This window comes from Littorina saxatilis, linkage group LG2, assembly GCF_037325665.1.
Source record: "Littorina saxatilis isolate snail1 linkage group LG2, US_GU_Lsax_2.0, whole genome shotgun sequence".
NCBI classification, from domain to species: domain Eukaryota; kingdom Metazoa; phylum Mollusca; class Gastropoda; order Littorinimorpha; family Littorinidae; genus Littorina; species Littorina saxatilis.
The window spans coordinates 10770537-10784040 of NC_090246.1; the positions used below are offsets into that span (position 1 = coordinate 10770537).

The following is a 13504-nucleotide window of genomic DNA, read 5'->3' on the forward strand; positions in this document are numbered from 1 at the left end:
GCGAGGAAACTAATAAGAATGATAATAATGATAATGATTATAATAAATCACTGTTCAATAGCGCAAGTCCCGATTCACAGCTCCAGGTGCTTTACAATTCCAATAAACACACACACATACACACACACACACACACACACACACACACACACACACACACACACACACACACATAAGATATACAAATCATGACATTAGAAAATACAAACAAACTGACCTGTTTGATCGCGGGCTTGCTGTTCAGTACTCGCTGCAGCTGGGCGGAAGTGACGTTGGGTAGCATCAAGGTTTTGGTCACTCTCGGCCGCTGAGGCAAGTCCCCTGTCAGGTGCTTCAAGACGTCATCAGATTTGTTCAGCTGCTTGACCGCCTGTTGGACCTTCTTGGCCAGCACTGCATCTTCTTGTGTCTGCAGGCTAGGCTCACCAGTAAACAAGGTCCCAACAGACTTCACCTTTGAGATTTAATGTTGAGACGTGAGACTGCAGGTGAGAAGAACATTTACTCTTACCAGTTCACTGAAGTGATTATTGCTTTTAATTCCGTATAACTGTTAGCAAGATAATTTCAAGAGCTTCAATTTGATATACAAGCCATAATTACCTGAAGAAATGAGCATGAAACTTAGATGTTCAGGCCATACTCTAATTTCATTCTTTTCAGCATGAAATTAATATTGTGAATTGGTAAGAGTTAATAAGATAACTGTGCAAAGGTACCAACCAGACACATAAACGCTTCTTATAGTATTGTATTGTACTGTACTATATTGTATTATATTACATTCTATTCTATTGTATTCTATTCTACTGTATTTTATTCTTTTGCAATCTATTCTATTCTACTCTACTCTACTCTACTCTATTCTACTCTACTCTACTCTACTCTACTCTACTCTACTCTACTCTACTCTACCTCGGCAGCGAGGAGGCCGTAGTGACGGTGGATGAAGAGAAAGTCAAAGTCTCCCCTGTTCTGGTTCCGTTTCTTCAGGTCGACTGGACGTGGGAGGCGTTTGGTGGCTGCAGCAAAACACGGCTCAGCCAGGTAGCTGGAGAACAGGAGCTGCGACAGGACGAACATGACCTCGTTCGTCTTCTCGGCGAAGACCTTGAGGCAATGCATGATGTGCTGCTGAGCCAGGCTGTCCAGTTCTAAACTCGTGTCCACCTGACCGCATCCTTTGGGCATCAACAAAGGCAAGAAAAAGAACTGAACTTCCGATTTAAGGTGAACGAAGTTGAGACGGAACAAAAAGACACGATGTTTGGGGAAATGCAATTAAATAAACAACAGAGAGAGAGAGAGAGAGAGAGAGAGAGAGAGAGAGAGAGAGAGAGAGAGAGAGAGAGAGATACAGACAGACAGACAGACAGACAGACAGACAGACAGAGACAGAGACAGAGACACGGCAGACTGACAGACAGAGAGATGGAGAAAGAGAGATGGACAGAGAAAGAGACAGAGAGGCACAAACCCACAGAGAGGACAGAGAGAGAGACAGTATTTTGGCTCCTTTCATCTGCACGTGAAGAGGCCAACGCCAACAAACTAAAGTTACTTTGCATGTCTCATCCATTAGGTCGAAGTTCCTGTGAATGTTTAGATTCAAACGTTCCATCATCTCGCTTTTTCTGGTTTCTTAAGTCAAGAAATATAAGTAATTGGAATGTTTAGTTTAGACAAAAACAAAGTCAAGTTGGCAGAAAAATATCGATGAAAATGAGAACCTTTGTGGCTGATGGTGACAGGGGGTTTGGGTATTGCCACTGATCGGTCAGCCACTTGGTCCGAGTCCAGGTTGAGTCTCTTCATCAGAACTGGAGGCACGAAATAGGTCCGCTGGTGCAGTTTAGGGTACCACTTCACCACATCCTTCCTCCATTTCTGGCAACAACACAATACAATACAATACATACACTGACACGCCTTGACTGTTGATTTGCTGTTTACGCACTATCATGATTCGCTATGTAACGTTTGGTAAGCTTACCTTGCAACAGCTTTCTTGTCTTTGTAGGCATTTTCTTTCAAGGCAGTACAACGTAAGATAAGATTCTTTCGGACAGAAGGTAGAATGCGAGTTTTGAGACAACGACAGTCGTCCAAAGAAAGCTTGCTGTGGCATTTGTTTGTAAATAATGGTACATGTGATTCTGTATTTTTCTGCGGTTGATGTGGTTTCTTTTTTCCTCTCTTGTTTTTTTCCTCCTGAGTTGATCGTTATCATTTAAACAAGACCCTCAGAGAGTACCTCCGTTGCTCCTTAAAATGGACTGTGAATAGTGTGTTGGCTGTGTTGACCCGGCGTCAGAATTATTTTAAGAACCAGGCTGCTGCAGTCAGTTGACATGTTTCGCAAATATTGTAGGGTTACCATGCTGCATAGGTAAAGTGGCTTGTATAACCTGATTATTCTGTTTCAAAACACTGTTTGTATTTGTGTAGGTTGTAGTCATCATAACTAATCGCGTTTTGCCATTTGTTTCAGAAAGGAGGTTAACCTACAAGATCGACGCTATGTCAGATATGCCTCAGCCACATGAAGACTTCCGAATTTAGATCCACTCGGCATGGTGACAAGTCTTGATGAAAAGTTTAGGACTGAGGACAGCAGTGGAATAAGTGGCCACATGGCAGGTACCTATTGCTTTACTGAGTGTCTGCAGTTGCAAATGAACACAGTGCCCTCTATACTGCTGATTTACGACGGACAAGCAACAATTATGCTGATGCAGTTTAAATGTGTGCCTGTGTGTACGTGCGTGCTTGTGCGGTTTTGTCACGGCATGTGTGTGTGTGTGTGTGTGTGTGTGTGTGTGTGTGTGTGTGTGTGTGTGCGTGTGTGTGTGTGAGTGAATGAGTGAATGTGTGTGTGTGTGTGTGTGTGTGTGTGTGTGTGTGTGTGTGTGTGTGTGTGTGTGTGTGTGTGAGGATTGCACAAGATCTCATTCAAGGACAACTGCACCAACAACAAATACAGTCATTTTATCTGTTTGCCTTCTTTTGAAAATTATACATGGAGTTGATATGATGCGTTAGTTTTAACTCTGTGTGTGTGTGTGTGTGTGTGTGTGTGTGTGTGTGTGTGTGTGTGTGTGTGTGTGTGTGTGTGTGTGTGTGTGTGTGTGTGTGTGTGTGTGTGTGTGTGTGAGTTTGTGTTACTGTTTGTTGATTTCTTACGAGGCCTTGAAGGCTTCGCCTCTTGTTTTCCTTGTACTGCAGCTGGGACGTGAACTGTTCCTTTGAGGCACCTTCCTTGGCAAGTTTGTCTGCAGCCTCGTTTCCTGCTATGTCACAATGAGCTGGCACCCACTGAAGCACGACCCTTCGGTTCTGAGCAACCTGTTGGAGGGCGTTGTTGAGCTCAGTTTCTTTGTTGGCAGACAGAGCTTGGAGTGCTGACATTGCGTCTGTCAGAAAGACGACCTGAGGACATTCATGGTCTGATCCGTCAACTATTGTGGCTGCTGTCTTCAAGGCCTGTACTTCTGCACTATAGTTGGTGCAGTGCAAACCTGTGGGAATGCTCGCTGTTTGTGCCTCTCCCTCTGGGTACCGAACTAGAACGCCAGCATCAGTTGCTGACCCATCAGTGTAGGCGTGGATCCACGCTTCTTCATGGTAGTGGTCTGCAATCATGGCCAGGGTAAGCGCCTTCTTACTGGTGTCACTCATGTCCCGTGATGTCACGCCTTTCACAGTTGTGTTGATCTCGAGGACCCTCTGGTTGGCTTCCCAAGGTGTTGGGCATGTTCCTGTGGCATCGAGCGGCAGAGTGCTTTCCGGCAGGTGGGGTAGGTACTGTCGCTTGAGGCTTCTGCTTTGGTGCACAAAGCTTGAGCGTTTCAGCCTGTTCCTGATAGGTTTTTCCATTCTGCTGTTCATTGGGTGCTTTGGTAGGCTTTTGTATTTCTCTGCTTGAATGAGTGTCTTTGTGTCTCTTCGAGTGATCAACAGTTGTACTCCTGTCAGGGACTCCATGGTCTTGATTGGAGTTGACCTCATTGCTCCTGTCAGGATACGGAGTGCTTGACTCTGGACTTTGTCCAGGGCTTGCAGGTTGGATTTGCAAGCGCTTGACCAGGCTGGGGCTCCGTATTCAAGTTGGGGTCTCATCGTGCCTTCACACAGTGTCTTCAGGGTCTAGAAGCTCTAGCCCCGGGGTGGGACCCCCGGTAAGAAATCCCCCATGTGTTCCCAGGGTTAGGTTCTTGAGCCAGGAACTAAGGGCGGGGTAACCCCGAAAGAAACCTAAGGGCTGAAGTCGGAGGATCTGGGCCAACAGGCGGTCCTTAACCAACCACAGATCCACGCAAAAACGCAAAATGAAATGTCGACAGTCCGAAATGCACGCGATGGTGCTCGCCCTGTGAAGTCCCGCACCACGATTGACTTGACGGTTTCTGACGGACGACGAATTAACTTGACGTTGAGCAATGGGAAAGATAATGGGGAGGGAAGATTTTTTATTCAACGGCAACGAATCATAGTCTTGGCCAATTAATACTTGTTCGAAAAAAATTTCAATTTGAAATGCAATGTGACGTGAAGTCGAGAAGGATACTTGATGTCGAAGTCATGGTTAACGAAGAAAAATTGTATTGTTTAACGTTTACGGTCCGAACAACACGACTGAAAGAAGAAATTGTCTTGCTTTTCTTGAGAAATGTTTGAAGAAAAAAGCGGATTATCGGAACATTATTTGTGGTGATTTTCATTGTGTTTTAGATAATGATTTATTTATCATAATCGGAAACCACCAGACCCCATCACAAACAGAATTCCACAATCAACCGGTGTTGACTTAAAGGCCAACAACTCGGGTGCAGAGTCTGCTGTGAAAGTAGCGGTAGCCTTTCCTGTCACATAATGATAAAGAATTCACATCGTCACGAACAACACCAATTTTTGCCAGGAGACTTGATTATATATTATCCTGTGGTGATGTTTTGAATCGGACACGTGATTGTAAGATACAGTCAGTAGCGCAGATCTATCACAGGATGGTAATTAATATGCATTTGAATTTAACATAGAGGCCCATCGTACTGAAAGTGTTATGATAGTTTGTTGAGTGATTGTGAATTTGTTGAAAGAATGAATGAATTGTTAGAACAGCAAATAGATGTCAAAGGAATATATTTTTTGGACATTTCAAAAATTTGATTTTGGTGGACATTTTTTAAATTGGGTAAAAGTATTAATGAACAACACCACAAGTTGTATTAACTACGTAGGATGGATTTCCGAGGAATTCGACGTATTAACCGGGATCCGTCAGAGGTGTAATTTTTCGCCGCTGGTCTTCGTCCTTGGCCTTGAACTCCTAACCATTAAAATCCGCAGTGATCGGATCATAAAAGAACTGAATTTTCCACTAATTGATCGAGAGGGGTCCTGATTTGGCCTATTATGGTCCGCTGGACCCGAAAAGCAACAGCTAACTAACTACCTAACTAACTAACTAATTGATCGAGAGAAAAATTCCGAATGAGTTAAAACTGGCAATGTATGCAGACGATGTGACACTGTTTCTCAAAGACAAACACGACCTTGCAACATGTGTTATTTATAGTAAAACAGTTTTTATATATTTCATATTTCATTTATATTTGAATCAAAATAAAACTGAAGCAATGTGGTTGAGATCCATGAAGAACAGCCCAGAACAATATTGTAATATAACATGACAAAAATAGTTACACAGTTTGGGTATTATATTTAGGAATGATATTGGTGCTTCTAACATTGAAGAAAATTGGTCAAAACGCTTTGATAGAATTGAAAGAATAGTTGGAATGTTGTCAAGAAGAAATTTAAGTATTAGCGGTTAATTGTGTATAATTGAAACATTTTTGATATCTCAGTTTGTATACGTTTTCCAGACACTCTCTGCTTCGATAAAAGTGCTTGACAGACTGAACACTATCCTCTTTAAATTTGTGTGGAAACGTAAGTATTCAAACACAAAAGCATTTGAAAAGGTTAAACGAACAGTTTTGTGTAATACATTAAAAATGAGCGGTATTAACATGATAAATATGTATGATATGATATGCAGACAACCTTTTTGCTATGTTGGGCGGCCAGGCTACAACAAGCAGATTTTCAAGATTGGAAATTATTCCCAAGACATTATTATGAGGCCCTTGGAAGCCGTCTGTGTTGTTTTAAATCAACTGCCACAACGAGACAGTGTGTAGGCCTGATTAGAATAAAATCGAAATTTTGGCAAGTTTTTAAAAAAAACTATTGAGAATAGACATTTGTTTTGTGTTCAAAAAGAACGTTTTACGAGTAATGCAGGTATTGTTTTTAAAAAGAATGTGTTGTGAAAATTGGATTAAAGCTGATGTGAATTTTGTACATGATATCTTAATAGACGATAATATTGTCCCATATGACCAGATGTGTATTACTGTTGGTTTTTGCGCCACACGGCTTTTTGAGTATAACGCTTTGCAAAGGCAGTGCAGTGCAGTGCAGTGGAGTGCAGTGCAATGAATACAATGCAATTCAAAGCAATGCAATGGAATACAATACAATACAATACAATGCAGTGCAGTGCAGTATAGTACAGTGCAATCAATACGATACAATACGATACGATACGATACGATACGATACGATACGATATGATACAAGACAAGACAACACAATGCAATATGATTTAGCAGAAAACAAAATAATGTAAAATAATGCAATGTTATGTAAACTTATATAATAAGTATAATATTATATAATATAATATAATATAGCTATTCTGATGAACACGTGGGGGAATTCGGGGGCTGTGATTGGATGGTCTCTTCCGATCATCAAAGCATAATGCGGCGGAAGTCGGCCATTTTACTCAATATCCAAAAGCATATTGAGAAAAATGGCCGACGCATGATTCCGGTTCACCCATCTGTACCACCGCGATGTTTCTATCGACAACAGCATACACTGACAACTTAAAAGGCTGTTTCAACAACTGTGTTGTGAAGTCGAATGCACTTGGAGTCAGTTTTTCTTACAAAGTCAGAAAGCGTGTAGCGGTGTGCATGTCTGCGCGAACATGATGCGCATAAGAAGATTGTCCGCTATCAAAACCTGAGATCAACGCATCGACGCAAAAACTGTCATTTTGTAAGTTTGGAACAACAAATCAAGGTCATAACAGCTATATAATCGCTATTGTGTTTTCAGCGTAGCAATAGGGTCCGATATTTAGACTCGAACAAGTATAATGCGACTCGTCTTCGACTCGTCGGCATTATACTTGTCTCGTCAGTCTAAATATTGGACCCTATTGCTACGCTGAAAACACAATAGCTGTTAATATAATATAATATAATATAATATAAAATAATATAATATAATATAATATAACATTATAGAATAGAATAGAATAGAATAGAATAGAATATATTAATTCAATATACCTCTATGCCTATTGGGTCTCGCTTTCTATACTTTTAAGCCTGAGCAAATTGAATCTGGATATTTTGGCTTTGGATTTAACACGCAAGCGACCGGGAGGGCTCTAAGGAAAGAAATAGGTTATTTGGTCATAACCTATATATATCTCTGATATTCCCCTATGTCAATTGTTACGCCTTTACAGAAGGGAGTTGAGATTTATATAGATTAGCAAAGATTTTCTTCCTGTGAAATATCCTTTTCCCACGCCTTAGATATATGCAAACACACACACACACACACACACACACACACACACACACACACACACACACACACACACACACACACACACACACACACACACATACAACGGTATCTTTACAGCGATATCAAGGATATATCTGCCAGTGATTCCTAATGGACAATAAGAGTCACCTTCCTGTCAGCTAATTTCTTGTTCCGGTCCAAACGGAAGAAGCTAAAGCTCAATCGGAATCGTTGCAGTCTCTTTGTCACGGGATCAGCTCGTTACTCCCCCGGCTCGTTACTCCCCCTTCGGGTTAGGGTTAGGGTTAGGGTTAGGGTCAACAATTTTTATTTTTTCAAAAATAACAAAGAAATTTCACATTACGGGGTACTTTTGAATGGTGAGATTACAAAAATGAACAGTGCCGAGATTGAGATTGAGAGATTTTTTAAGATTTTGTTTTTCGAAAACAAAATGTGAGCCTATTTTGGAAGAATTCTCAAAAATCTGGTTGTCGCCTCAATACGCATTTTATGAATAAAACGAAAGGCAACTTCTGACAGAAATTATTGAAACGAGAGTTTGGTCTAAAGCGCCACATTTGAGCAGAGTTTCTTGTTATAGATTTCTGAAAAAGTCACGAAAAGGAGTACAATATCCGTGCTTCATTCAGTTTTTCTCCCCTGTGGCCAGAAACCACACAATAGGGTGAGTATCACGTATTTCTTGTGACGTAATGTGTATGCGGTGACGCGTTGTGTCACTCTTTCACCGAAACTGAATTATTCTGGGCTAACCGAAACCTTCGACCGAGACACCGCTGACTCATTGGCCCTGGTCACTGAGTGAACATACTTTGCACAAAACGGATGTTCTTTTATCTCTGGGCACATTTCAATTCAAACACACCATATCATGTATCCATTTTGGGATTCAAGAACTACATGAGAATAAAAAAAAAGTGTCTGAAACTAAAGTCACCTTGTTTTTTAGAAACAGAAACGGTTGCCAATATGTTACTCGTTGCATACACAACTGATGAAGTTTCTGTCCCTGGTAATAAGCATTGGAGTTAAAGATATAGTATCTAAGACGCCAATCTTTGGACTGGGTGGCCGAGTGGTAACGCACTTGCGCTCGGAAGCGAGAGGTTGCGAGTTCGACCCTGGGTCAGGGCGTTAGCAATTTTCTCCCCCCTTTCCTAACCTAGGTGGTGGGTTCAAGTGCTAGCTAGTCTTTCGGATGAGACGAAAAACCGAGGTCCCTTCGTGTACACTACATTGGGGTGTGCACGTTAAAGATCCCACGATTGACAAAAGGGTCTTTCCTGGCAAAATTGTATAGGCATAGATTAAAAATGTCCACCAAAATACCCGTGTGACTTGGAATAATAGGCCGTGAAAAGTATGATATGCGCCGAAATGGCTGCGATCTGCTGGCCGATGTGAATGCGTGATGTATTGTGTAAACAAAATTCCATCTCACACGGCATAAATAAATCCCTGCGCCTTGAATATGTGCGCGATATAAATTGCATAAAATAAAAAATAATTTTAAAAAAATCAAAAATAAATTCCTGCGCTTAGAACTGTACCCACGGATTACGCGCGATATAAGCCTCATATTAATTGATTGATTGAATCTATTGAAATTTTCAAACGAATTTGACCCTAAGAAGTTCAAGGGACATTCTCTTCACTTTCCTTTACACACACCTGCAATGATAATTGAAAATGCATCGTAACTGATTAAATCAATGTAAATAATGGAGCGGCTTCCTTTTGTGTGTTGAGGTCCCGATTTAATTCATCGTCATATTTGGTTTTCAGTGCCGACGGCGACCCATGCCCCCAGCAAACAAACGCCTGGGGGAGTTAGGAATTCAACTATGTGATCTAGCAAATGCGTGCAACTTTCACTGCATGTATAGTTTGTTGGTTATGTTTGGTCGGTTCCTTTGCCTGTGCGTGTATAGTATGCTTGGTCGATGTATGTATTGTAAAGCGCTAAGAGTAGACAATTTTCTAGAATAGCGCTATAAAAGTTTGCATTATTATTATTGTCAGTGGCGAAAAAGTGGGACGAATCAGGAACAAAGACAGAGTACATGGAGAATGCTGTATGCAAAGCTTACCTTAACACAGCCTTTAGAATAAATGTATATAACTGAGTGTTCAAACATTACCTTTGAGTTATTCTTGCTATGTGGTTTCATCATTCCAACCGTCATCCAAACTGTCTAGATTTTTCGGGCGATTTGAGAGTTTTTTTTATGGAGGGTATCCCTTTAACTTGACTTTTCTCACATAGCAATCAGATTATTATGATGAATGTGTGCACGGCCACAATAATGAACGGTAATGTTGAGATACAGAATGTCGTGTTGCTGTGTTGAACTAGCTGACCCTGTGCGGTCGAGAGGGGCTATAAACAGAACAAAACTAACCCTAAACTTAGCTAACAAATTCATAAACGTACTCTGAACACCTCGAGTTGACCTCGTTCGGTGAAGAGGGAGTATAGTATTCAAGAATATTGTCCTAAATTCAAGACAACTGTTTGAAGGTATCAAACTTTTTTGCCGACTGAGATAGTCACGGCAGTGTGATGTGAGTCAATTATGTGGAGAAAATTGAGAAGTTTGACACTTGAAATTCGATTCATTCCTTATTTTCATGATGTTTAAGGGACGTAAGTTCATGCAAACTATTGACGGAGAGAGAGACCTAATGTGGGACTCAGTTCTTCAAAACAAACAAACAGACAGACAGACAGACAAACAAACAAAGGCAATATTATACGTTATTTGTATTTTATTTTTGACCAAAATATGACATTTTACACAGATCGAGACAGTCAGTGTTTCTTCGCGACCGCGCTGGCGGTCGAGGTGAACAATGACTGTCGAAATCTGTGTAAAATGTACGTTCACCTCCCCCCCCCCCCCCCAAACATTTTTTTAAATGAATAAAAACGGCACACCAAGAGACTCACCTTCGTAACGTCAGCGTGTGTTGTTACCTGTCTTATTTGTTGTGCGTTTTCTTTCCCGGCTTTCTTGATGGAGACCGCCATTATGCGTTAGTGTTCTGTGGTCCTCTCAGTGCGAATGTATTGAACTTGAAAGCGCTTTCACACTCTCAGTCAAGCGCACTCAAGTTACACTGTGTCACGGTTGCAGTTCATTGCACAATTCGTAAACATCCTCTTTAACTTTAAACGACACTGTCGCGCATTCAAAAACTGCCATGTCACAATTTCAACAGCGTTTGAGTAGTTCTTTTTTATGAAAGCCACAGGAGCTTGTATCTTCTCCTTCTTCTTCTGCGTTCGTGGGCTGAAACTCCCACGTACACTCGTGTTTTGCACGAGTGGAATTGTACGTGTATGACCGTTTTTACCCCGCCATTTAGGCAGCCATACGCCGCTTTCGGAGGAAGCATGCTGGGTATTTTCGTGTTTCTATAACCCACCGAACTCTGACATGGATTACATGATCTTTTTCGTGCGCACTTGGTCTTGTGCTTGCGTGTACTCACGGGGGTGTTCGGACACCGAGGAGAGTCTGCACACAAAGTTGACTCTGAGAAATAAATCTCTCGCCGAACGTGGGGACGAACTCACGCTGACAGCGGCCAACTGAATACAAATCCTGCGCGCTACCGACTGAGCAACACCCCGCCCCGAGCTTGTATCAAAACGCCGATCAACTCCTTTATCCTTCTTGTATTTTTGATTTTGCGACTACGAGTTTAAGGCAAAAATACAACATTTAGTCAAGCTCAGTCGAACACACAGAATGAAACTGAACGCATTGCATTTTTTTCCGCAAGACCGATACACTCGTAGCATCGTCTGTCCACCGCTCGTGGGGAAAGGCAGTGAAATTAACAATCCAGAAAAGCGCGGTAGCGGTTGCGCTGAGGAGGATAGCACGCTTTTCTATATCTCTATTTTTTTTTTAACTCTCTGAACGTGTTTTTAATCCAAACATATCATATCTATATGTTTTTAGAATCAGGAACCGACAAGGATTAAGACGAAATTGTTTTTAAATCGATTTCGTAAATTTTATTTAAATCATAATGTTTATATTTTTAATTTTCAGAGCTTGTTTTTAATCCCCATATAACATATTTATATGTTTTTTGAATCAGAAAATTGTGAAGAATACGATAAACATAATTTTGGATCGTTTTATTAAAAAAGGTATTTTAATTACAATTTTCAGATTTTTAATGACCAAAGTCATTAATTAATTTTTAAGCCTCCAAGCTGAAATGCAATACCAAAGTCCGGCCTTCGTCGAAGATTGCTTGGCCAAAATTTCAATCAATTTGATTGAAAAATGAGGGTGTGACAGTGCCGCCTCAACTTTTACAAAATGCCGGATATGACGTCATCAAAGACATTTATCAAAAAAATGAAAACAAAGTCTGGGGATATCATACCCAGGAACTCTCATGACAAATTTCATAACGATCGGTCCAGAAGTTTACTCTGAATCGCTCAACACACACACACACACACACACACACACACACACACACACACTTGACTAAATGTAACAAGTCGCGTAAGGCGAAAATACAATATTTAGTCAAGTAGCTGCCATTTTTCAGCAAGACCGTATACTCGTAGCATCGTCAGTCCACCGCTCATGGCAAAGGCAGTGAAATTGACAAGAAGAGCGGGGTAGTAGTTGCGCTAAGAAGGATAGCACGCTTTTCTGTACCTCTCTTTGTTTTAACTTTCTGAGCGTGTTTTTAATCCAAACATATCATATCTATATGTTTTTGGAATCAGGAACCGACAAGGAATAAGATGAAAGTGTTTTTAAATTGATTTGGACAATTTAATTTTGATAATAATTTTTATATATTTAATTTTCAGAGCTTGTTTTTAATCCGAATATAACATATTTATATGTTTTTGGAATCAGCAAATGATGGAGAATAAGATAAACGTAAATTTGGATCGTTTTAGACATTTTTATTTTTTTTTACAATTTTCCGATTTTTAATGACCAAAGTCATTAATTAATTTTTAAGCCACCAAGCTGAAATGCAATACCGAACCCCGGGCTTCGTCGAAGATTACTTGACCAAAATTTCAACCAATTTGGTTACAAAATGAGGGCGTGACAGTGCCGCCTCAACTTTCACGAAAAGCCGGATATGACGTCATCAAAGACATTTATCAAAAAAATGAAAAAAACGTTCGGGGATTTCATACCCAGGAACTCTCATGTCAAATTTCATAAAGATCGGTCCAGTAGTTTAGTCTGAATCGCTCTACACACACACACGCACACACACACAGACACACACACACACACACACACACACACACACACACGCACATACACCACGACCCTCGTTTCGATTCCCCCTCGATGTTAAAATATTTAGTCAAAACTTGACTAAATATAAAAACAAGAAAGGTAAGTTGTTGAAACGTTTGATATTGACAAAAGAATACGTTTACATTTACAGATATTTCGACCCAGCGGTCTTTTAAGTGCACAGACAGACAAACACTAAGGAAACCAGAAAAGACTTATCTGGCAAAAAGTTCAGCCGCTTGCAGAGAAGACACAAGCGAGGCAATGATTATATGACAAAATGATATATAATCATTTATAATTGCTTCATTTCGTCATAATATAATCATTGCCTCGCTTGTGTCTTCTCCGCAAAGGGCTGACATGCAAACAAAGAAAACATAACACATGCGTAAGGAAGTTGCTCGTGTCTGAATCGTCGGCCCATTGCATCCGCGCGATAAGAGAGGGAAACAAAACTTGACTGAATGTAATAACAATCCATTGATTCGTACATCGTGGAT

General features: G+C 40.7%; 1 protein-coding gene across 1 annotated transcript in view; it reads right to left on the bottom strand.

Annotated features, from left to right (window-relative positions):
• LOC138958169 (uncharacterized) overlaps positions 1 to 10913 on the bottom strand; it is a 34647-nt gene extending 23734 nt beyond the window's left edge. Inside the window, exons 1-4 of the mRNA XM_070329248.1 lie at positions 10652 to 10913; positions 1731 to 1887; positions 916 to 1181; positions 218 to 454 (exon numbers count right to left, since the gene is read on the bottom strand). Coding sequence (XP_070185349.1) covers positions 218 to 454; positions 916 to 1181; positions 1731 to 1887; positions 10652 to 10732 — 741 coding nt within the window. The 5' untranslated portion in view covers positions 10733 to 10913. The remainder of the gene's footprint in view (positions 1 to 217; positions 455 to 915; positions 1182 to 1730; positions 1888 to 10651) is intronic.
• Positions 10914 to 13504: the final 2591 nt, after the last annotated feature.